Source organism: Aethalodelphis obliquidens, unplaced genomic scaffold (genome assembly GCF_003676395.1).
Source record: "Aethalodelphis obliquidens isolate GAN/ISIS:26980383/991018 unplaced genomic scaffold, ASM367639v1 scaffold135, whole genome shotgun sequence".
In the NCBI taxonomy this organism is placed as follows: domain Eukaryota; kingdom Metazoa; phylum Chordata; class Mammalia; order Artiodactyla; family Delphinidae; genus Aethalodelphis; species Aethalodelphis obliquidens.
Window position 1 is genome coordinate 334,108 of NW_020838079.1, and position 25,294 is coordinate 359,401.

General features: G+C 50.7%; 2 protein-coding genes across 5 annotated transcripts in view; one reads left to right on the top strand and one right to left on the bottom strand.

Moving 5' to 3' along the window:
* NHSL2 (NHS like 2) overlaps positions 1-24,667 on the top strand; it is an 88,717-nt gene extending 64,050 nt beyond the window's left edge. Inside the window, exons 1-8 of one of the 3 annotated variants that reach the window (XM_027099634.1) lie at positions 5,885-5,989; positions 6,932-7,087; positions 9,946-10,073; positions 10,380-10,575; positions 12,433-12,564; positions 13,809-16,136; positions 17,614-17,746; positions 18,587-24,667. In XM_027099634.1, the coding sequence (XP_026955435.1) occupies positions 10,071-10,073; positions 10,380-10,575; positions 12,433-12,564; positions 13,809-16,136; positions 17,614-17,746; positions 18,587-18,911 (3,117 nt within the window). In that variant the 5' untranslated portion in view covers positions 5,885-5,989; positions 6,932-7,087; positions 9,946-10,070 and the 3' untranslated portion in view covers positions 18,912-24,667. Of the gene's footprint in view, positions 1-5,884; positions 5,990-6,931; positions 7,088-9,945; positions 10,074-10,379; positions 10,576-10,752; positions 12,565-13,808; positions 16,727-17,613; positions 17,747-18,586 lie in introns of those variants that run through there. The other 2 variants (XM_027099635.1, XM_027099636.1) reach the window with 2 other exon arrangements.
* On the bottom strand, positions 1,875-6,484 carry RTL5 (retrotransposon Gag like 5). Of its 2 annotated transcripts, none has more exons than XM_027099639.1 (2): positions 3,128-6,484; positions 1,875-2,446 (listed from the first exon to the last, which is right to left on the bottom strand). In XM_027099639.1, exon 1 carries the CDS (start codon positions 6,473-6,475, stop codon positions 4,757-4,759), a length of 1,719 nt encoding a protein of 572 aa, XP_026955440.1. In that variant the 5' UTR covers positions 6,476-6,484; the 3' UTR covers positions 1,875-2,446; positions 3,128-4,756. The 2 variants fall into 2 exon arrangements, with proteins under 2 accessions (XP_026955440.1, XP_026955439.1); XM_027099638.1 differs by lacking the exon at positions 1,875-2,446 and adding an exon at positions 2,800-2,845.
* Positions 24,668-25,294: the final 627 nt, after the last annotated feature.

A 25,294-nucleotide genomic window follows, 5' to 3' on the forward strand; every position in this document is an offset into this window, starting at 1 on the left:
GATCCTCTGGTCCTCCAAGCTTCATGCCATCTGCAGATGCCCTCGGCAAGCTACCTCTAGGTCTCCATCCAGCGGCCCATTTATTCACTCACTTCTTAGTTTATGTACCAAACTGGGGTTGTGATCCTACTGTGTATCCAGCCTTGTGCTGGGCCCCAGGGACTAGGCAGATGAGGAACCTGTGTTCTGAGCAGGAATGGGACTCACATAGGGTCCCAAATCCAGTCAGTGGTGGGGCCGGACTAGAATCCAGGGTTTTTTCCCCTGTACTCATAGGGCTCCCCACTGCAGGGGTGGGCAAGGCTGACCTTGCTCTTACTTTCCCCCGCCTGCTCTGATGGGCCATCGCACACTCAATCTGGGATCACCTATTCCCTACCTGCAATGGCGTGAGAAACTCCAGGGGGTGCTGGAGACTTTATCTGACCCCCTGAAGCAGAAAGGGGAACCCTAGTGCTCACTGATGCTGCTCACAGCCCCACAGCCCTGTCCCTCCCCAGAAGGGGCAGTCAGCCACACACTCATGCATACTCATCGCAGTAAACTCAGCCCTACCACTGGCCTGGCTTGCTCTGCAGGCCCTTCCCTGCAGGGCAGAACTGACTGGTTCTGGAGCCTCCAGAGAGAGGGCACCTGATGCATACCTGATTGCTTTGGCAAAGACCCAGAATCCAGTCAGGTTGAGGCTTGAGCTCGTCAGGGGGCTTTCCTGGGAAAGGGCATGGAGTATCAGAGTTGAGAGAGTATGGGTCTGGGAGTCACAAAGACCCAAGTCCCCCATGGAACCTAATATCTCTGAAATTCAGGTCCCTCAGCTCTAAAAGAAAACACCATTACCTGCCTCACTGAGTGTGGGAATGAAATGTGGTGAAAGTGTCTGGCACACAGTCAGAAACAAGCTGGCTTCCTCCCTCCCTCCCTCCCCATAAAGAGGCAAAGCAAGTGCAACTCTGATGCCTGGCTTTGTTTCTCACCGCACGCCTGTACAGTGGCAGGGCAAGAGGACAGGTGGGCAGGACAGAGCAGACCCGGGAAACAGGAGGGCCACTGGAGGGGAGGCAGAGAGGGGCGAAGCATCCCTGGAGCTGATGAATGGGCAGCTGCGGTGCTGTGATAGAGCCACTTAGCAGCTGTAAACTTTGGGCCAGTGACTTCTCCTCTCTAAGCCAGTTTCCTCATCTGTAAGATGGGGGTGAGATGAAATGAGATAACGGATGTGTAGTGCCTGGAACGGCACTTATACCTGGTAGGGGGTATAAGTCCATAAACGTTCTCACCCACTGTCCCAGGGGAAGAAATTTCAACTCATGGCTGGGAAACTTGAGCAAATCCCAGAATGGGATTCAGTTTCTTCTGCCCCCACAATCTGTGAGGAGCAGTGAAATCTTGCTGGAGGGTGTCTGCGTGGACTGCTCTAGGGATGTATTTAAAAATCTTCACCAGCTTTCTCACTGGTGTCCCATAGCACCATCTAGTGCCAAGAAGTGGAAGGGCCCTCCCCCTTCCCCGATGTGGGCCCCCTCCCTCCCTCCAAAGTCCTGTGTGTGGGGGTGTGTGCGGGGGTGTGTGTGTTTGGGGGCCAGGGGGGCAGCACTGTTATAGGATGGTAGGGTAGGGCTAGACCACTCATACCTTTATGTCTTTATATTAGTGGAGAACTAATGCTGTTTTTCAAGATACCTAGTCCCTCCACTTCCCTCCTGACAACTTCTGCCATCCACAAACTCGGTAGGCTAGGGCCCTTAGTTTCCTCATCGAAGGACGTCAAGGCTTCAGGCTAGGGTTGATCCAGGCGAAGTGCCTGGTAAGTACCTAATGCCTCCTAGGTGGGCTTCTGTGCTTGCTCAGTAACCCAGAGAGACACAGTCTTTACACACCCTCTATCTTTTTTATTGAGGAGAAAGCTTTAGCATACAGAACGATTTCTCATCTTCACAACACAGTAATGCAACAATATACAATAACACATTGGTTTCAAACGATTTCTTCCCGGGTCTCTGGGAATCCGTGGGCAGCCTTCATACCCCTGCATGCATCCCCCCCATCCCCACCCACCCCTCTTTCAACCCAAGAAAGCACCCAAAGCCCATAGTTCCTCTTACAGCCCTTGTGGCTGTTACATCACAATATTGAAGACCTGGGAAAAGGGGGGAAGAGGGTCAAGGGGAGCCCAAGCCCCCTTGCCACCAGAGGGCCAGAAACCAGCTCACTGCTCATCTGCTCTTTCCCCGGCTGAAGCTACACGGGCTCAGGATGAGAAGCACCATGGGAACAGGCAGGGCCTGTGCTGAGGGGTCCCTGGAGATGGGCGTGCAAGGCACCTGTCCTTTGCACTTCTCTGGCAGGCACGTGGGCAGCAGGGCCAGCGTATCGACCATCAGCAAACAGGGTCCACGGCTTTGAAGAACAGCGGTTCCCCTTCTGGAACTCTCTCCTGAGGAAATAGCTGAAAAACAGACAAACTTTTCTTTACAGGGTTATTTACTCCTGCACTGGTGGGGATGGGGGAAACCAGGCAATTGACATGTGCAACACATTAGGAGAATGCTTAAATAAATGATTCAGTCTGTGTGACTGCATAGGTGGCAGCCATTTTAAATCCTGCTGATCGAGAGCTCGCAGGATGATCTTGGCTTTGAAAAGACGCAGTGAGGGGGCTTCCCTGGTGGCGCAGTGGTTGAGGGTCCGCCTGCCGATGCGGGGGACGTGGGTTCGTGTTCCGGTCCTCGAGAATCCCACGTGCCGCGGAGCGGCTGGGTCCGTGAGCCATGGCCGCTGAGCCTGCGCGTCCGGAGCCTGTGCTCCGCAGCGGGAGGGGCCACAACAGTGAGAGGCCCGTATACCGCTAAAAAAAAAAAAAAAAAAAAAAAAAAAAGACGCAGTGAGAACACGCTAGAAAGAAAGTGTTAACAGTGCTTGCGTCTGTGTGGTGGGATTCTGAATGTTTGGGGCTTTGGGGTTCTTATCGTTTTCTCTATTTGCCAATTTTTCTATAATGATTATGTATTACTTTTCCCTTTGGAGGAGGGGGGTAGTAGCCTTTTTAAAAGGTAGCAACAGGTTATAGGAACTTGGCTCCACCGATCCCCAGGCTGAGAAATGTGTGAGCAACAAAAGGGCTTCTTACCTCCCACTGATGAACAGAGACCTCACCAGAAACCCGCCGGAGGACTGGGCTTCTCCATGACTCCTCTTCCTCCAGCTCCTTCCTCTTGCCTCTGGGCTCAAAATCCTAAGGCTGGGCTGAGGTTACCTATCAGACTCCGGTGAGGAACAGAGGCTTAATTTACTATGTTTTCCTCCCTTTGGCCTCAGACACTTCGGCTGCACTTGCCCAGCTGCCAGCCCCTGTGCAGGAAGCCCAGTGTGGAGGGCAGTTCAGGCCAGCAGTGGATCTGACTGGCATTCTGTGGCCAGAGTGACATACTGTGTATTTTTCACTGCAGAAGCAGTGTTTTCTGGACCCAAGGCAAGCAGCAGGTCTCTATGAGGGCCCCTAAGTTAGGACCCAGAAGCCCCAGGAGTTACTAGGAGGCAGTCAACCGCTTAGGCCTCACCGCCTACTCGATGCCCAGCGCCAGGCCATGGCTTGCCCCGAATGTGAGAGACACAAGGTCATCCCGACTGCAAGGCTGCAGTGGGTGAAGTCTCTGTAGAGAGGACCTTCCTCTCTACTCTCAGAAATAAGGAGTCCTTTAAGTTGGAGTTGAAGAGCAGGCCTTGGGCCTCTCTCTCTGGCAGTCTGGGAAGGGAAGGCCAATTAGGCCACCTCTGGAACCCCAAGGATGGCAAATCTTCTGCCAAGACCTTTGGCTGGAGACTGCAGTCCAAGGCCTGGCCGGGGGAGGAGACCACCGTCCCTAAGGAAAGAGTCACTCCTTACAAGGTCAAACTGAGTTGTTGCTGCTGCTTTCTCCTCCTCCGGCTCCCCCACCCAACTGCCTACCCTCTAGGCAACATCAAGGAAAAGGGTAGGGCATGGAACATTGGGCTCTGTCCACTGGGGATGCCCAGGAGGGTAATGTAGTAAGAGGAGAGGGTCCCAGATCTGGAGAGCCCTGAGGCCCTGAGCCTGTAGTCTGTGGGAAGGTGGAACCAGCTTGCTCAGTCAGTCAAGGTCAGGTCTCAGCTGGGTGGTCCACTGGACACGTGGTTTTGCATACTCTCACTGGGCTAGAGGGAGGGGGTTCTTCAGGGCCCTCCTGCTGGAGGGGTGACCTGAAGCAAGTGTAGGCTTCCAGGACCGTTTCTTGATAGCATTTGCTCTCCACTGATTATACCTAGTAAGTGGCCTCAGTGGCTTTAAGAGTTCAGTGGAGCCTGTCCTTTCACTCACTGGGGCAGAGCAGTGAGGCACTGGGTGAAGTCCTGGTTAGCTAGTCAGAGGATTAAACCATAGAACACAGCGTGAATAAACGCAGGAGAGGTGAGGGCTGGGAACAACTAGAGGGGAAATACAAGAGGGTGACCAGTTCATTTACAGGAACAGGCCCAGACACCTGCTCTCTAGCTCGCGGCAGGACGGAGCAGAGTGCACACCAAGAGGGCAGCTACTGCTGAGCCCTCCTTTCCCTGGTGTCACTCCCCGGTCACAGTCGCAGGAAGGTCTGGAGTTCTCCAGGTCTTCTTCGGGTTCTGCAGGTTTGGAACTCCCTTAAGTACTGGTCGGTCAATGGGGCAGGTGTGGCAGCGAAAGCAGGGGCAGGGGACGCAGTGGAAGGGTGTGTTCCGGGGTGGGGGCAGCTCGCCCCGGCTCTCACACGCGAATGCGGCCCCGCGCAGCCCGGTGGCCCCCCTGCCTCGGAGTGAGGCGGAATAGCACCGGGGGACGGCGTCGTATTTGGCGTTGCCCCAGGCGACCTGCCCGGCGAATCAGTGGCGGCGAACTGTAGAATGGTGAATTGGTACCTGGAAGGCCCTCCAGAAGTGGGACTCGATTCTGGTTCCTCCGTCTGCTGGGCTGTATGATGGGAGGTGACACATCTAGGAAATTTTCATGATAGTAGCCAGAAGTCTGGGATGAAGCATTGGCATAGGTGGGCTCTATCTCCATCAGCTCATCCAGGTCATCATCTTGGGTCTCATCCTCTGTCTCTTGCTCCTGTTCTGGCTCCTGCTCGAGCTCCTGCTCCGGTTCCTGGCGGCCACCCTCATGCTCATCGTCTTTCTCATCCTTATTCTGATCTTCCTCCTCCTTCTTCCTCTTCTTCCTCATCCCCTCCTCCTCTTCCTCCTCTGCTTCCTCCTCCTCTTCTTCCTCCTCCTCTTCTTCTTCCTCCTCCTTGTCCTCCTCCCCTTTTTGTTTCAGCTCCTTCTTCCTCATCTCTTCCTCCCTCTTCCCCCTCTCCTCCCCCCTGGTCTCTTGCTGAATAGCTCTCACATGCCTCCCCTGGTCCTTGTCCTGGAGCTTGCGCCTGCATGCCTCTTCATCTTCATCCCCACTGTGGCACTCTTCTCCCTCTTCACCTTCAAGATTACGGTCTGCTGCAAAAGGGAAGAAAATATTGCGAACCCCAGGGAGTGGGGTTGGCTTGGGGACACGCACTTTTCTTTCTATCTCCACGCACTCGAGAATCAGCTCGTCCAGGTCGGCCATTTCAGTTGACCATAAGAGCTCCTTGCGGAAGAATTCTGACAGGCCTTTGAGGAATTGGTTTTGAAGGCGGCAGTCATCCCAAGACAAGAATTGAGCCAGGAACTGAAAAGCATCTGCATAGCTGCCCAGGGTACAGTCTCCCTGCTTGAGCTTGCGGATGGCTTTTTTTGCCACACTTGGGGGGATGGGGCCACAGAATTCCTTACGAATTTCATCCAGGAAGCGCGGGAAGTTGGCATGCAGGGGGCTTCCTTCCTGGGTGACTGAGACGGCCCAGTCCTTGGCTTCACCAGCGAAAAAGGAGATCAGAAAGGACACCCGCTCAGCGCCCCCGGGGAAATGATCCTCATGGTCGGCTATGAAAGTCTCTAGCTGCATCAGGAATTCAGCCAGGTAGACTGGGTCGCCCGAGAAGGGTTCTATCTCGGGCCGCTCCAGCGGCGGCAGAGGAGGCTGCGGGGGCAGCTCCTTGGCCGAGGGTGGGGGCAGCGCCGGCGGGGGCGGGCTGGGCAGCGGGGGTGGGTCGGCGGGCCCGCCGGAGGTGCCGCAATCCTGGATCACGCTAATCAACAGTTCGTCTGGGGCGTACTCGGGCTCGGCGCGCGGGGGAGGCCAGCACAGGAAGGGCAGTTCTCCCTCAGGAACGGCGTCAATCTCACTGAGCGGGAACTCAAAGTTCTCCTCGGAAAGGACGGGCACCACGGGCACCGGCCAACGCATGTAGCTCGAGACATTGCCCCGCAAGGAATTGACCTCGGCCAGGGCCCTGCCGAGCTGAAGGCCCAGATTGGCATTCTCCCCGCGAAGGGCATTTAATTCTTCTCGCAGGGCCACGTTCGCCATGCGGAGGCTATTGAGATTCCCGGCCGCCTCGGACATCAGGACTAGCCTGGGGGCCTGGGGCTGCGGGCGGGGGTGGGATGGGGAGCCGGGGGCCGCGGCGGGGCGCGCGGGAGGCCGAGCCACACCCACCAGGGCAAGGGCCCGGCGGCTCGGCCCAGGGCGCGTTACCTCGTCCCGGGGAGCGCAAAGGACGGGCGGCGGCGGGAGCCAGGAGGCGCCGGGCGGAGGAGGCGGGCGGCGAGGCAGCGAGGCGAAGATCGGGCGGGCGGAGGCTGGTGGCGAGGGAGAGAACGGACTGCAGCACGATCTGTCGAGGAAAAATCTTGCGGCTGGCGCGTCCCCGCCTTTTAAGCGTGGCCCGCGCCACCCCCCCCCCCCCCCCGGCCGGGGCGGGTCTTGGGGAACCCCGGGGGCCCCCTGGCCGCCGCGCCCCGCCCCCGGCCCCCCCCCCCCTCGCCGGCGGCGCCTCTCACTGCCTCTCTCCTTCCCTAGCTGCAGCTAACTCGGGTCGGGAAAATGCGACAGCGACTGCCCACTCGAGGTCGTCATGGCGACAGCCAGTGAACGTGTTCCTCTCCTCGGGCAGGCCCCCGAGTGTAGAGGAGCTGCTTCGCGAGGCGCAGCTCAATCTCCAGAGCCTGTTGCAAGGTACTGAGAGGGAGGGGGGCTGCGGCCGGAGCCCACGGGACAGATGCATAGCGTCTGGAGGGAGGCGACGAAGAAAGAGGACAGGGACTCGCGAGATAAAGAGAGAGAATAGTAGAAAACCTATTGAGAAACAAAACACACACTTTCCATCTTTCACCTTCCAGACTACTGACTCCAAAAGCCCTAATTCTATGGGCTGTTTACACCCTCTGGTCCCCCTCCCTCATTTTTTTCAGTTCAGTAGTCTCTGGGGGAAAAGGGACAGAGGCCGAGGCAGGGCCATGGGTCAAGTCATTTACAAAGAGCGCTGGATGAGAGACTCCGCAATATGGGCCCGCATACCCTCAGGCCTTCTCTTGCAACATCACCCAAGTCTTTGGAATCCCGGTGCCCAAAGACAAAAGAGGCATCTGCAGGGTCTCCCACTCTGGGCTTCACTCACTCTGCTCTTGCAATAACCTTGTCCACATATCTCCTGGGTCGCTCCTGCCTCACCAAAGTAAGCCCAATACACAGCACTCAGAGCTCACCTCATCCCCAATTCCCAACCCCATGTCTCTGAAGTATACTGATGAGCACCTTGTACACAAAGCTGGGTCCACACAGCCCAGAGAAACAGCCCAGCCATAATGCCTGAGCAGTCAGATTGCCTGCACCAGGCAGAATGAGAAAACCGAGACTTTGAAATCAGACAGAGTCAGAATCTAATTTGAATCCCACACCTAACTAGCTGCGTGACATTATGCAGATTACCCAACCTCTCTGAGCTTCAGATCAGTCAGTCATCTTTAAAATGGGGATTCCACTTCCCCACATGGCATGATTTTGTGAGAATTAAAAATAGGGTGTCCATAAACTGATTAGCAAGAGTATCTTGCAGCTGGAGAGACCCAGATAAGATGCAACATCTACTCCCAGTCTGTGTCCTTTGGAACATAGGCTGATTTAGACACAATATTAAAATTAATGTAACAGAAAAAAACAGTTGTGGTCCCCGATAGGACCTTACAATGTGAAGAACGTACACATTGACCAGAGGGATTTATCCAGTGTAAGTGGCAATAGGATTAAAACTCAGTGCTATGAGAGAGACTACTGGGGTGCTACAAATATCTGGATGGCAGTTACAAGGGGCATGAATATGTCAGAATTCACTGAGCTGCACACTTAAGATTTGTGCACTTTAGGTAAGTTAGATCTCGAGAAAATAATACAAATAAAACCCCAGTGCTAGTCACAAGCTCCTTACACCCTCCAGGCACTCACTCTCCCATTCGGGCCTCTTTTCCAAGCCTAAAAGCCCTTACTCCCTCTTCCCCACTCCAATCCTTACACTTTCTTCCAAGTTCTATTCTTGCCGCATCGAAAAAGACCTTTAACACTAGTTCTGCACTTTGCATCATTCCCTCCCTAAGCACTCATACGAGGCCCTTTGTACCATCCAGCTCAAGAGGACTTGCATAGTTCCGAACTGATTTTTCTTTCATTTGTTCATTCATTTACTCATTCATCTACTAGTCCTAGGTATATGTTTTGTCCACCTAACCAGACTGGGCTTCTGAATGTAAAGGATCACATCTCTTACTACTCTCCGGTTTCCAGAAGCACCGGGCACAGGGCTGGATCCCCAAGAGGATATTTGCTGAGTGAACATTAAAAGTGAAAAGAGGTCTTATTAGCTGTCATTTATCCATACCAACAAAGGGTAACTTTTACGGAGAACAGAAAACTGCAGAGGGGCCACCCAACTGAACAACGGCCATGACCCCACCTCCCTGCCAGGGCAGTGGCAAGCTTAGAGAAGCAAGATTCTAAGGGACACCATGAGCCTTGTGTTCAGATAAGAGAGGAGCTGCTATGCAGAAAGAAAGAGTCAGTGTGCTCTGTGTTGCCACCATGGGCAGAATGAGGACACGTGGGTGGAAACCTAGGGGGAGGCCAATTTACCTCAAGATAAGGAAGAACATTCTTGACACGCCTGAAAGCCCCAACTGTCCTTGGATGGAATGAGCCACCTTGGGAGGAAGGCTTCTCCCCTCCTCTGCAGGCAGGTGTGTGTGGAGGCTGAAGAAACACCTGGAAGGGATGCTGAGGAAGCCGGAGCCCAGAATGGGATGTTGGACCAGAGAACCCTCGAGGCCCCTACTGACCCCAAGTTTCTATGATTCTTCAAATCTCTGTTCAAATGTGCAGAGTCCTGACTGTTCTTTAGTCTCACTTCCTTCACTCGTTGAATTCATCACTTAAATGAAACCCATTCAAATCTTCTGCATCCTTCTTATTCCGCAACGATGCCCCCGAACTTCTCCTTTCTCCTCCGCCACTACCTCCACCTTCCCTCTCCTTCCTGGACCTGATATGCCCCCCACAGTGGGACTAAGGTGCAGGGAACCGAGCCCTCAGAGGCTCAGGTAAGAGTTCTCAGCATCCAAGGGAGCATTCCATGTTGGACTTCCCAACGCAAATTTCTTTGTGCTTCACACAGGTCATGTCCCTGGTAGGGTTGCAGAAAACCTGAAGAGATGCAGGACTTCAAAGAGAGAATCTTGCAGCAGAGAGTAGCAAAAGGCGTCTGCATCCTGAGCCTCTTTCCTGAGTTGAGCACTTAAGGTGGGGGCCATGGAGACAAAGGCTTGGTCCCCGAACCAGCACAACTCAAATCCATTGACTCTCTTTTCTCCTCATAGGAAGTAGGCATTTTTCCATTCCCAAATGGCTCAGACGCCGGGAACTATCCTAAAGAAACAATGAAAGTCAGACCTGGCAGCTAGAGCAGGAGCCCCAAGCTCATGGTCCTTCCCTGGCCCACCGCTTGGCCGTGGCTCCCTAGAGTGTGTATCCACTGTGCTGTTTTTCAGAAGAATATGAGGAACAGTACTCGGAGGCCAGACTTCTGGGGCAGACCTTCCGCTCTGCTGATGAGGCCCCTGAGCCCACTCCCAGCCCAAGGCCCCAGTCTGCCAGGCGTCTGGAGTTTGTACTGATGGTGAGTTGCCTCCTCCCCCACCTGGGAGAGCCAGCATGCAGAGCTCACCCCGCACCCATTGACGGGGAACCTGGAACTGCTTACATTACCCACTGGAAGCTGCTGCTCATCTCTGCTCACCAGCAGAGCCATCCTGAGGCCCTGCCGAGATGGGACCTGCATGGCAGGCGTCCGGCCTGGCAGCCTGTCCACACTTTCCTGCCTCCCAGATGAAGCCTCCAACCACCCTGCCTAGACAGCCATTCTGTGGGCACGGCTCGTCTCCAGTCGGGAGCACACCCTTCCCATCACCTTCTTTCCCAACAGCCCACAAAATGGCAGCTGAGCGAGGATGAGACTACCATGCAGGGTGTGAGGGCCCCTGAGGCCTCCCTGAGCCTGCCTACCACAGCCGACAAGCAAGCTGCCTGGAATAGTCCCTTCCCTCTGCCCGTCCTAGAGGAGAAGCGATGGCTTCAGCCTTGTCCCACGCACTCTGACATCGTGCCCATCAATGTCTCCGGTAGAGTTGTTTAGCATCGCCTCTGTTCGCTTCCCTCCATGCCAACTACAGATCATCCTCTCCAAATGCACTGGGTGCTGGGGGAGGGAGCGAGACTTTCTTTGCTACTGGCTCACCCTGCACTGTCAAGGTCATGGCTCTCGCCCGGGAACGGAGGCATGCTCTTTCTTCACTCTCTACTGGCCCTGCCACACTAACTGAGACCATTTGATGGCAAAGGAAACTCTCTTAACAGAAAACTCTAAAACCTTATGAATTCATGTGCTCTTTGGAGCATCTGTGGAGCATCTGTGGAGTGTATGAGTTATGTTTGGTTTGGGGAAAGAAGACTTCTTGTGCCAGAAGCCGGGTTTGGAGCACACAGATAGGAGTTGCAGGGGAAGTGTGGGGTTCAGAGTGCTGGTGGTAAACGGGAGGATCAGTATATGTGCTGCCGAAGCGAGCACTAAACGGGAGGATCAGACCCAGAGTACAGACCAAGGGCCTTGTGGCACTTTGAGTCATCACGCAGTCTCCTAGTGAGGTGGGCCTCTTGCACTTGTGTGAGACCAAAGAGGGATCCAGTACTACCTTGAGATGGGGAAAATAATGTACGCAGCTCAGCTGGTTGTGTCTCTGGGGACATGTGGCACCCTGTACCATGCCCATTATTAATTCATTCTCCACACTTCACCGGCTGTAAGTGGAAGAGGAAGAGGGTCAGTCATTTCAGAAGGAGATAGGGCCAACGGCCTGATGAAATCAAGACCTCCTAACCCAAGGGGACCAGAGGCACCCTGTGAGCCAGTGCCAGCCCATGGTGTGCTGGAAAAAGTTGATGAAGATGTTGAGGACAGCTCTGGCCACAGGCGGTGACGCTCCCTGGATATGGGGTAATCCAGCGCCACTGGTGTCATCTCAGGAAATTAGAGACAGGAAATAGAGCCCAGAGCCTAGGGAGATGTACTAAGAGGTGCGAGGGCTGAGAGGAGAAACGCACAAAGTGATGGTGGGTGCTTTGTTTTTGAACTTCTACCTTGCTGTCAACGAGGCTGGCCCTGTGTTTTGCCCACAGAGCCACTTTCTGTGGAGGGGGGTACCTATGTGGCCATGGGGCTGAGAGGGGAGGGTTTGGTTAGGCAGCCGCTGAATGAGAGACAGTGCAGGGGAGCAGCAAACCTCACCCCACTGCCCCCGCCCTGCCCCTGCCCTAGCAATTCCATAGGAGCAAAGACTGAGCGGGTGCTTTGAGAAAAATAGATCTCAATCACCACGCAGGGGCGAACTTTGATCAAATGTGATCAGGTGCCTGGAGGGCAGACTATCAGACTGCTTCCTGGATAGTGGGGAGGGATGGCGCAGCTTCTTGGAGACACTGTCTTCATCGGCCTGAATAAAGGCTTTGATCTGAGAAGAGATTGCAATCAAGCAATATCTAGTCTCAACATGTCTCTCCACTCCAGTGGTTCTCACCCCGGGCTGTACATCTGAACAATCAATCACCTGGGGAGTTTGAGCAAATGCTTCTACTTGGGCCCTATTCCCAGAGTATTAAGTGTTCTGAGGTGGGGTCTAGTTATTAGAGTTTGAAAAGCTGCCCAGTTTATTTCGATATGTAGCCAGGGTTGAAAACCATGGCTCTCGGCCACCTAAGACTCACAGGTGACCCCGGGTGGACCTCTGAAAGCTAGCATGTGTGCTTTGGAGCTGCGGGTGCCCGGGGCCAAGTTGGGAGGGATGGGGAAGAAGGGTCGCCTGCCTGGATGCTATTCATGCTCATCGCTACTCCCATCATCCCTTCTCTCAACCTCAGGCCAGTTTCTGCCATACTGTAAACAGAAACCAGGATGCACCCAAGTGTCTTTATTTTGGCTACAGGGCAGCAGTTTGATAAACATGCAAGTTTGCGACACTCGTTGTTTAACACAGAGACAGCCGTGAACCCCAAGTCCACCCTGAGGCGGAGGCGGACCATTATTGGATTCTCTAACTATTCCCAGCGAGACCAAGGTGACCCCACCATAGCTGATCCCCCAAACCCTTCCCCTTGCTCACTCTCACCATTTCTGCAACCCAAGTGGTATTGCTGTGACAGGGAACAGGAATGATTGGGGGGGGAGGGACTTTGGATGTCCTGAAAAAGCCAATATAGTAATTAAGGATAACCAAGGACCTTTTGTCAAGGGCAGCAACCAAATATGGAGAGCAGGTCTCCCAGGCTAATAAATTCATTATGTATATATTTCCCATTATAAGTGGAATATAACTATGTATCTCGAATTTAGGCAGATAGATGCCTAAGAGGGGGAATCATCGCTAAAAGTGCCATCTTCACAAAACCATCACTGCCATTAAATGAAGGCCATCCAAAGAGCACAGACCAGAGAGATATGGATACAAATTCTGGCCTCTCCACTTACTAACTGTGAGGCCTTAGCCAAGTTCCCTAACCTCTCTGAGCCTCAGCTTCTTCATCTGTAAATTGGGGATGATGATTCCAACCCGGTGGAATGTTCCTGAGGATCAGAGTTATTGTATGTAATTTTCCTACCATGTGCCTGGTACATAGTATGTGTTCAGCAAATGGTGGCTGTTATTATAAATTATCATAAGAGTAGTCGTCATCGTTGTCATCATCATCATCATCATCATATAACATCATCATGATATAATAATTGTTGTGTATGTGAGAAAATCTTTGGGGATTTTCAACATCTGAATCGTTTCCTCACATCTGTAGGTTATTCTCACTTTTTCCTATTGCCAAGTTAAAAAGTGACAGGTGTCAAAAATGCAACCAGACTCTGAACTTTCCAGCTGTGGCATACTCCCAATGCACTGCTGGAGCTGAAGTTCACACTGCTGTCCTTTATCAGTTCGAAAGCCTCTGCTCTCATCTCAGAGGAGGTGAACGCTGAGGTCTGTGGTCGTTTCATGAGCCTGGGGTGAAAGCCTGGAAAAAACCCATGGTAGTCCCACGTGCCACTTCAGCTCTGAAAGGCATATTCAAAGCTGGAAAGTCTTTGGAAGCCATCTGGACAATTCAAGGGCACCCTGTGACTCACTGTGTGGTGATGGGCAAGGACCCAATGTCCCCAGTATCCTCATCTATGGAAAGGAAGAACCAAGGAATTCTGACCAAGCTGTTGGCAAATGCTTCTTGGCAAAACTTTGGTGCTCCCGTCTCTTTAGTGACAGCTGCTGCTGGGGGATCCCTGGCTGCACCACTAACATTCTGTGTTTACCTCCCCCAGGTCACAGCAACAGCCCCACAGGCAGTGTGGCCTGCTCTACCACCTCAGACATCAAGCCCAGCCATTCAGTTCCGGGAGGTGTTCACGGAAGAGTTGCCATCAGTCAGGAAGCTCAGTTACCAAATCTCACCTCGCCAGTACTGAGAAATCCTTCTAGTGATCCGGAAGAACCTCTCCAGGCACGTGGTGGCACAAAAGTCCCTGGCATGGAGAGCATGGGCATGGTGTACAGTGTCCCCAGTTCTTGCAATGGACCAACAGAATCAACGTTCTCCCCTTCCTGGAAGGGAGATGCTTTTACCTACGTGACTCCAAGTGCCACTGCTCAGAGCAGTCAAGACAATGAAAATGGAAAAAGTCCTTCCTCTGGGAATTCTTGGATCTCTCTGCACACATTGCCACCTCTGGTTCCTAAGGAGGCTGCTACCTTCTTTGTCACTCGTGATACCCCAGCAGGATGCAGTGGGTCTGCTGGCTACTCTGAGCATTCTACTCAACGAAGGCACGTATCAGAACGACCCTCCAAGACTGGCCTCCTGACTGGTGATACCTCAAGGCTGGAGACAGGCCCAGGTGGGGCCAGCAGGTTCCGGGAGCGGTCACTGTCTGTACCCACAGACACAGGCACCACGGATGTGGACTATGACGAGGAGCAGAAGGCCAGTGAAGCCTGTGCCCTGCCTTATGCCAGTACAAGTTCTGAGGGCAGTAACAGTGCCGACAACATTGCCTCCCTTAGCGCCCAACAGGAGGCCCAGCAAAGAAGGCAGAGGTCCAAGAGCATCTCACTCAAGAAGGCCAAGAAGAAGCCTTCCCCACCGACTCGCAGTGTCTCACTGGTCAAAGATGAACCAGTCCTCTTGCCAGACGGTGGGTCAGCGCTACCCAAGGACCAGAGGCCCAGGAGCCTTTGCCTCTCCTTGGAACACCAAGGACATCACTCATCCCACCCAGATACTCAGGGTCACCCAGCTGTGCCAACCTTCAAAGACCCAGAAGGTACACAATTCGCCCACCACTGGTATCTTACTGACTGGAAGTCTGGTGACACCTACCAATCCTTGTCCAGCTCCAGCACTGCCACTGGCACCACAGTCATTGAGTGCACCCAAGTTCAGGGCAGCTCAGAGTCTCTTGCCTCCCCTTCCACCTCCAGAGCCACAACGCCTTCCCAGCTTTCCATCGAGGTGGAGGCCAGGGAGGTATCCTCCCCAGGAAGGCCCACTGGGCTGATGTCACCCTCCAGTGGATACTCCAGCCAGTCAGAGACACCAACACCCACTGTCTCCATGTCCTTGACCCTGGGCCACTTGCCCCCTCCAAGTGGCAGTGTCCGGGTGCGTCCAGTGGTACCTGAGAGGAAGTCATCACTACCCCCAACATCACCAGTGGAGAAAATGTCCAAGTCACGGCTATCGTTTGACCTACCGTTGACCTCTTCAACCAACCTGGACCTGTCTGGGATGAGTATCTCCATCCGAAGCAAAACCAAGGTGAGCCGGCATCACTCGGATACAAATTTTGGGGCCAAGCTGGCCCAGAAAACTAGCCCCAACCAGCCAATCATGCCCATGGTTACTCAGTCTGACTTACGTTCTGTTCGCCTGAGGTCAGTCAGCAAGTCTGAACCGGAAGATGATATTGAGAGCCCTGACTATGCTGAGGAGTCAGGAGCTGAAGTCTTCACCTTGCCAGAGAGAAAGGCAAAACCTCCCATAGCCGAGAAGCCCCCACTGGCCCGAAGGCCTCCAAGCTTGGTCCACAAGCCACCGTCTGTCCCCGAGGAGTACCCACTAACTTCGCCTACCTTGGCTATGACCCCCAAGACCTCAATTCAACATATGAGGCCACTCCCTCAAGATATATACACGGTGGTGCAGAAACCAAAGTCCTCCAGCTTCCCTGAGGGCAGAACCCTGGGGGAGTCAACAGCACCCTCATCTCTTGTTTTCACGCCTTTTTCCAGTTCCTCTGGTGCTTTCTTCTCAGGAACACAGCAACCTCCCCAGGGAAGTACGGAGTATGAGGGCCCCAAGGGGAGAGCCCTACCTGAAAGAATTAGCCTCCAGAGCCAAGAAGAAGCTGAGAAAAAGAAAGGCAAGATTCCACCTCCTGTACCAAAAAAGCCCAGCGTGCTGTACCTGCCTCTCACCTCACCTGCAACTCAAATGGAGGCCTACACGGCTGAACCAAGGCTGCCTCTCAGCCCCATCATCACCCTGGAGGAAGATGCCAAGTGTCTACCAACTAGCGACCACCTGCCATCGGCGGGTACAAGGACAACCTCCACGCCACAGGCTGACAGTGAAAGGGAGGCAAGCCCTCTGGGTTAGTAAAGTGTCTGCTGGCTTTTCCTTTCAATCCCAGGAGAGGTGAGGGTGAGGACAGAGTGCCAGGGGCAGAAGCAAATGCCCCCAGATAATGATCCTGATCCCAGGGTGACCAAATCAGTAGGGTACACCTCTTGAGGGTTTGAGTTACTCTAAATCCGTCTCACTGCCCTTGGGATCGGGACCAACCCAGGGGTGGATCTCCAAGGTCCAGCCTGGGCCAGACTACTCTGAAACCGCCAGTGCTGAGCGAATGAAATCAAACTAGGTCTTAGCACCCTAGGACCTTAGGAGCTTATCTTCCTCCTCAGGCAGGCATCTCCTGCCCTAGGCACTGTCTCTCCACGTCACCGTATGGCACTTTTCACCAGCCACAACGAATTTAGCTTCATGCGCGGGACTCAGTACCCTCCCATCCTGAGTTTCAAGCGCTATGGCAGGCTGGAAGGCTTCAAGCAGTGGAATATGTTACCAGCAGCAGCTTCTCTTAGTGTTTTCTAGAGGAAAGGGGGCTCATTTTCTTGGATGGTTTGAGCCTTGCTCTTCCTGGAACCTTAAGACGAGGCTAGAAAATGTTTCTCATCCTTTTGGGGGGTTTTCTTGTCTCTCTTTGTTTTAATTGTGGTAAAATACATATAACGTAAAATTTACCATCTTAACCATTTTTAAGTGTACAGTTCAGTAGGTGTTAAGCACATTCACAATGTTGTGCAACTATCACTACCATCCATCTCCAGAACTCTCTTCATCTTGCAAAACTGAAGTCTGTACCCAGTCAACGATAACTCCCCATCACCCTCTCCCCCCAGCCCCTGGCAACCACTCTTCTACTTTCTGTCTCTATGAATTTGACTCCTCTAGGGACCTCATATAAGTGGAATCATACAGTATTTGTCTTTTGGTGACTGGCTTATTTCACTTAGCATAATGTCCTCTAGGTTCATCCATGTTTCTCATCCTTTTTGAAACCCTTAACACCAAACATCAAAATCTTATGGCCTTCCTTAAGCTGATTTGGACTTTCAACGTAAGTTAAATCATTGCAACTAAAACAAGCAAACAAATCAAAGCCACAGGTAATTTTAGAATCTGCTTCCTCAAACTCCACAGGCTCCCTCTGAGATTCAGATAGGTCCTACTCCCACCCACTGGTTGAGTCATTGCTTTAGATTACTCTCAGCTCCTTGAGTTTTAAAAATGATGCATTTAAAATGAGAGAATGCTCAGGCAACCTGTTGTAATGGAAAAGGCACGAGAGAACAGGGACCCAGGCTGATCTTCATCACTCCCCTCCATGTTTTGTTGGCCAAATCACTAACCTTAGGAACATTTTGTTCCCCTGCAAAATGGAGACAGCAAGTCTCTGCCCTGCTGCCCTCCTGGAGCTGCTTTGAACATCACATGAAATACATATGAGAATGTGCTTTGTCCTAACAATTGTGGTCAAAGTCATTCCTTCTGGTTCTTATGCCTAGGGAGCTCGATGGAACCAAGAACCGAAGAAAAAAGTGTAATCAGTGATAAAACAGCCGAATGGATTGCGGAAGATGATGATGATGTGTTTGTGGCTTCACGAACAACTGAAGATTTATTTACTGTGATCCACAGGTCTGGACAAATTTCCTAAATTCCTATTATAATTGCCTTTCCTTCTTATACCAGAAGAAAACTGCTACCTCTAAGCAGAATGCTTAGAATGGAAACTGGAGACTAAGTTCAGATACCCACGTAGTGAACCCAGTCCAGGGCCTCACCACCTCCAATTCATTGACATCTTTGGGTGAAATGGAAGAGAGGCAGGCGGGGAAGGGAGGACCAGGTGCAGAGTGAGAGGCCCCTCGTCTCCTAGCAACCCCAGGGCCTATTGTGGCTCCATCTGCTTTCTCACAGCTCTGCCTAGAGTCAGAGACATTTAACCCTTCACAGAATTCCTTGTACCAAAAAATCTCATCAAGAAGCGAAGTGGGGCACCAGGCCGAGCATCAAAGCAGGAGCTTAGGCAAAGGGGGACCAGACGGGGACCCAGTTATTGGACAGAAGCACAAAGCATGGGCTCCGTGATGAGGAAACAGGAAAGAGCCCAGTTATTGGAGTTGGAGCACCAGTTCAGAACAGGATCAGCTCATGGGCTGTCTTGATTCAGAGTCATTGAGCTACTAGCTTTGACTCCTTAAATTCTTCCTTGGTACCAGAACCTGGGCAGGACTGAGTCTGCAGGCATAGGCCAAGTGACTCTAGCTGTGGGCATTGAAAGGAATGTAGGGACAGGGGGCCAGACAAGGGACTCTGAGGACTTAGTGGAGAGAAAGAAAGCTGGTAAGTACGACTGCTCACAAGGCTGTTGCATAGAAGTTCCCAGATTGTGTCACTGGCATTCGTGAAGTTATATGAAGCATTAGGAAATGTCTGCCGCACAAATTCACTCAAAGTAAACTTTCTCTCATTTAGGTCCAAAAGAAAGCTGCTTGGCTGGAAGGAGCCTGGTGAGGCCTTTGCTGGTGGCAGCAGACCAACCTCCCACTCACCAATAAGGAACACGGCTGAGTCTCCTATCAGTGAGTTGGCTGCCTCTGCAGGGTCAAGCGGCAGTGCCAGCCTAGATGCTGGCAGAAATGATGATTTCAAGGCCTTGCTACAGAAGAAGGGAAGCAAGGCAACTCCAAGGTCCCGCCCCTCAGCAGCAGAACTGCTGAAGACCACTAACCCACTGGCTCGGCGAATTATTGCACAATTTTCAAAAGACTACGAAACCCCTGACAACCCCAGTACCTAAGCCCTGGGTTCAGCAAGCAAGGTTGAGTTACTAAGCTTGAGTAGAAAAGGGGGAAGAGAAAAAGGGTTTTAAAAAGGAACCATGGAAATAACAAAAGAGCCTGCATTTCTTTTACATTAACTCACACTCTGGACAACAGGAGAGAGGCCACATCCAGAACTAAAATCATCAGGCACTTTAATCATCTTCAGACATTTTATGTTCTCATACTTACAATCTTGCCATTACTAACTACCGATTTTCTCCTTATTTCCCCCAAGTGGTATGCACTCAGAAGAAATTCTCAGATGCAAGGGCACATATGCCATCTTTTAAATCAATGACCAGGCTGCTCCATCCCTGGCTCCTATCACTGAGGGGCACAGTGAGAGAGCAGATTGGGGGCTGCCAAACCCAGGGGACACAGGGTGCCATTGCTGATTATTCACTTTCCCAGCAAGGCCCTGATGGCCCTGCATGGAGAAACAGAAGGACCCTGATGCCTCTTCAGCCACAGTATAATTCTCCGCCACAAGAGGTTTGCAGGTGTGCACTTGTTTCGGCATGAGGTTGATTGGATGGCTTTTGTCGTGCAAAATATGAATGTGACTCTGTCCTGAACTTCACACCTTTTTCAGTTTGATTGTCTACACGGAGATCAGGGTGATGAGTTTTAGTAAACATATAGACCCCCCCCTCCCCACCCCCCTTTGCTAGAAAAGGTCAGGACTGGGTTGCTTTGGATGAACCAAGCTTGGCCAACAAACAAGGCAGCCGTTTGTTCACTCAGATCTATCCAAGGTAACTCACACGTGCGCCTTGAGATCCTTCAAATGTCTGCCAACAACGGTAGCTAGTGTCTGTGCCCAGCTCATGCTGCATTCGAAGAACTCTCGCTTCATTTGCTTATAGTATTCATTACAGGAAGTCTTTAGCTGAAGGAACAGCATCCTCAAAGTCCCAAGGAGGAGAGAAAGTAAGTGTAACTTGCCCACCACCATTCACTTCAGATTGTGGTTTGTGGTTGGTTTGGTCTTGTTTAAAGGAAATCTTCCTCTGTTTCCAAACCGAGAACGTATAGACTAAAAGGATAGATCCAAAATCTGAAAGGCAGCCTTGCAAGTTGCTATGGCCCATAACCCAAAAAAAGGGCTACTTTTTGCCATTTACTTTCTGCTGTTTGACCAATTTTCAATTAACCTTCTGGGGGAGAATGTAAGGACTGGGGTAAATGGGATACTGGATGCTGACAGAGTCCCAGGACAGTCATTGTGACCCCTTCTCCCCACCCCCTGCCAAAGCTTATAGACACTAACTTTCCTTGTCAGTTCAATTTTCTAAGCAAAGCAAGAGCTGTGATTCATTTGATTTTCATATGTCTGGTTTCTGGGAGGTTGGGGGGGGAAAAATAGCACTGAACAAAGAAAACTGGTTGACTAATAATGGAGGATTAATTGTCCACCATTCCCAAGAGGGAAAAAGGAAAGTCAAATGAAATTGTAGCCTGCTTCACAAAGAGAGTCCCCTGACCTCTTCCTCCTTCACCCCCCACCCAACAGATTCATTGGTCAACCTCTTGGAGGATGTGGAAACTGCTCCCAGAGACAAGCAGATCTTGATTTTGGCAGGTCTCAGTAAGAAGCAAGCTCTTTAGCCCAACTGCCCACACAGCGGAAGAGCAGCTGGAAAACCACACTGAGTGCTGAGGGGACTTGGGCCTCTCACATAGAACCCCTAGGCCTGGGCCCTTGGTCGCTACAGTTCTGAATTCTAGACTTCTGAGTACAGGTCAGGCCCAGCGCCTCCCCCTGATTTAGACAGAAGCCACCTCAAATAATAGACAGTTCTTGAAAGCCCAGTTGCTTTTGAAAGTGAACCAACTATTTAGTTCAAGGGTCCTGACCAAATTTCAGAGGTTTTGCCTGAAATAAAATAAGATTCATTCCTGGCCTTAATTTATATATGAATGCCACACACTTGTCTGCCCTGGACTCAGAATCCCAAAGGATGGAAACATTTTCCTCTGTGGGGAAATGAAGGAGTGTTTGTGCTTTGGCCTAACAAAAGTGAAAGGCTGCCGGGGCCCTCTACTCCAGAACCATTATGAGCTCTGAAGCAGAGTATGAGACTCACACAGTATAGGACTTGTTACTTCCGCTAACTTTTCTGGAAGCTTCTTGTTTGGTACTTCTAGTGGGTTTTGCCTCTCCCCTCACCTTGCCACCTCTGGTGGTTTTCCAGAAAGATTCTAAAGCTGAATATCCAGACACCTTGACATCTTTCAATTACCTTGAGTCTTGCTTTCCCCTGCAATACTCCGTATGCCTGGAATTTTTTAGAAGGTCTTCTGCATCTTCACTATGGCCCTCCAATGCCCAGTGGTGTTGCCATTAGCATAAGAGGATTCGGGGCAGAGATGATGTGGTCAGAGGTAACACTGAGGACTGGTAATATTCATTTAATATTTTGCAACAGGTGGACCTAGTCCCAAACAAACAACCAAATTGTAGAATTTCTACCAATCTCTGATTAACATAATACCAGACAACTCTCCTAGTCCTCACACTCAACATCTCGCCTCCCCTTGGGTATCACAGCACCAACTCTGTCTTCCACCCAGGCACAAGCCACAGTGTCTGCTGCCTCGTGCACCTACTCTGCCAAGGCTGGAGAAGAGAGGCTGAGAGCCCCTTCCAGGAGGCCTTTCAGAGAAGTGACTGTTGCCGCTATTACTAGTGTGAAGAGTGATTACAATTTTTGAAGGTGGAATACAGAAGGGATACAGGTGAAATGAAGTTGGCCCCAGGAAGTCAGGTTCCAATTCAAGTTGTTTCTGTCCCTTTGTTTCCTCTGATTCTAACCAATAGCAGCAGGTGGCTCTACTGGACTGACTTCTGCCTAGGCAGGAGTAGATGCAGTCGTCCCCAGGGGAGGAGGTTAATCGGTAGCTAAGAGCACTTTGCCCTTGGTGGGTGTTCATTATGTATTTGTGGTTCAAACATTGAGGGTAGGGAGCAAGTCGTTCTCAGCACAACAGGAAGCTTCGCTGCTGTCTCCTGTCCTTTGCCTGTCTCAGTCTCTCACCTGGGCCTCCCACATGGCCCCAACTTGCCCCTCAGTCCCTATTTCTTTGAACTGCATCCCTAGCCGACAGCTCACCCTTTAAGGACGCAAGACCGCAGGCAGCAAAATAGCTTGCATTAGCTTACTGACCACAGATCGACCAGTTGATCTGGAATCATTACTTTGAATGTTCAGAGACAGAGGAGAGTCTGCAAGGCTCTCACAACAAGCACGTCACCGGACACCCATTTTAACTCTCCGACAACGTGGGTCAGATTGTGATCCCGCTGGACCCATCAGTCTGAGCAGATATGTCCACGCCACCTGCCCTCTTCCTCATCAACAAACTACTTATTAAAAAAACAAGTTCACAGTCAGTGCTCTGTTCCTCCAGAGAACCTTCCATTATCATCAAGTCTGTAACACAATGGCCAGGCTTCACTTTAATATGATTTGCCAGGGCCAGGACTAGAGTGGGGTGAGTGAGGTGCCTGGGGTGCAAAATTTAAGGAGGCACCCACTCTCGGGGCCATGTTAGTGCCTTACCCTCGTCCCGGCCTTGCGATTTGCACTCTATAAAGTAATATTGGTTTATCTTCTTTCTATGGACGTGTATGGTTCTTCCGATTTCGGGGGGTAACTCCCCATCTGTTGCACCAAATGTTTTATTGCCATCTATTTTTCCATTGCTCTAAACCTTTGTATGCCTACACATCAAAGACTCTTCAATATTATCAGAAAACATGGCCGATTTCTAAGTAACCTACTCCAAGTGGCAAGTTAGCACCCATTTCAATAGGGATGCTGACAGGGACAGCCCTTCAGCAAAATAGTGAATGAGTTGGAGGTCTGTCATTGGGATCCTCCGTCTCCTCTGTCTGCTCCATTCCCCCCGACCTTGCTTCTTAGCACCAACTCTGAGTGCGTCCTCGTTTGTCCTCCTCCTTGCTAAGGAAAGCATGCTCTCAGGAAAGGGATAAATTCCTTTACTTTGAGATTATAAGGCTTAATAATACCTCTTTGGAGGGTCACTTGCATTTTAACAGGGAAAAAGCCTTAAGCCAAAGGAATGACGTTCTACTTGTAGAATTTTAGGCATCAATCAGTTGCAGACGTGTATTTTTCACCATGGAAAGGTCAAATTCCCTGATGACTAACTCCCGAATATAGAAAAAACCTTAATCTCCTGGAACTAAGTAAATTGCTGATGGTCGATTAAATTCTCCTGATTCTCAGTGCTGTTCAGTATGGTTACTACCAAGGGACTCTCAGAAATGGCTACTAAAGCCACTGAGAAGGCCCAGATAATTATTATACCTTAACATTTTTACACAAATGGAATTAATACTACTTATTATTTGAGTAAAGAACACAAGGATTTAAAGAGTTTGTGAAAATGTGTCCTGTCTATGAAAGGTGAAACTGTCCAATCAGTGTCAGATCAATGTCAGCTGTCTGGTATCTCTGGTACCAGATTATTAAACTTCCTCGAGGCGCAAATTTACTGCATGCAGCCTCGGCTGCCCCCCAACGCTTATCTGTGTTTCGTGCTACTACTTCCCCTTGGTGTGAGAATGAGACCAGATCTATTCCAGAGCACCCAGTCCCTCCAAAGCCTTTGCGTGTATTTCAGCTGTACTTGACTAAACTATTTGGGATTTAAACGGATGCCTAGGAAAGAGGTACAAAAGAGCTACATTTGTCAAAGGGCAGCAAAAATGATGAGGATTTTAACAAGGATATGAAATAAACAAATTTTTGAATACTCTGAAATATTTGTAGAGGAATACAGTAGGAAATGGTTATAGGCACACATTTAAGGCACTTTTAATAAGTTTAACAAAACAAGAAATTTGCATAAGTAATGGGTTATGTGAAATAGGTATCTACTTTTGCTCAGTAAAGCCCAAAACCTAGGCCAGTGGTTCTCAAAGCGTGGTCCCAGGATCAGCAGCAGCATCCCTATAGTGTGTGTGTGTGTGTGTGTGTGTGTGTGTGTGTGTGTGTTCCAGTGACGTTACTTCTTCAAGCCCCCGAGTCACTGTAGCCACGACTCTCCAAACGATTCCAGCCTTTCCCATCTTTTCTACTCTCATTACATTATGTGATCAGTCTCTGGCCATGTGATTTATATTGTCATGTTGCTCGGATACATTTTTATTTGCTGTTAAGAAATTATCAGAATCAATTACTTGCTCAACCTGCAAAACCTTTGATTTGACTTAGCCAGCACATCTGGCCAGTTTTTGGTTTAAAAACAATTTTGTAATTCACAAATAGGAAAGAGGAAAATGTGTTACATTCATTTGGTATTGCCAACCCTTAAATGTCTGTCTTTCCTGTGGTGGCTGTTGTCTAGGAGGGCTCTGGCAGAAATAGATTTGATTTTAAGATTTTGCATATTTGTGGAATTTGATATCAACAAATCTGTAAACAAAATCCGAACTGGAACAACCAGTTAACTCCTCTCTAATTCCAAGCTTTATGCAAATGTATTCCTTATGTGGTGTTGAGCTCTTTTTAATGTTCAATTTTACAAAATGTTCTGCATGCAAACGCAGCATCGTGCTCATTGTACAAGTCACCTGACACTCATCTCCTCCTCCATATGTGTGATGGTGAAGAAACAGCAACATGTATGTTCTTACCTCTCCTGAATCAATTGTAAATTACAAATCTTTTCATTAATTTTTAAATGAGATATATTTACTCTGGCTAGTAGTTAAAATTTTATTCTTTTTATTATATTTCATTGCTACTTTTTTCTACTGACTCCAGAGCTTACTTTGGGGACTATTTCTTATTTCTAGATTGCTGTATTGATCTTATTTCTATATTTATCTGTAGTCATGGAATGTTAGAGCTGAAAGAGACCAACCTCTCCTTTTACAGAGGAGGAAACTGAGGCCCAGAAAGTCAAAAAACTTACACAAGGGCTTCCCTGGTGGCACAGTGGTTGGGAGTCTGCCTGCCGATGCAGGGGACGCGGGTTCGTGCCCCGGTCCAGGAAGATCCCACCTGCAGCAGAGCGGCTGGGCCCGTGAGCCATGGCCGCTGAGCCTGCGCGTCCGGAGCCTGTGCTCCGCAGCAGGAGAGGCCACAGCAGTGAGAGGCCCGCGTACCACAAAAACAAAAAAAAAAACAAAAAAAACCACAAACTTACACAAGATCACACAGTGGCAGGGCCCAGCCTCAATCCCAGTTCTCCTGCCTCTGGGCCCAGTGTTTTTTCATCCAAAGCACTGCATTTATGGAAGAGCCACAGCTGGCTTCTACTTTTATGACACATGAATTTCCCAGGTATTTCAGCGAGCAATATATATGCTTTAAGGAAAATGTTC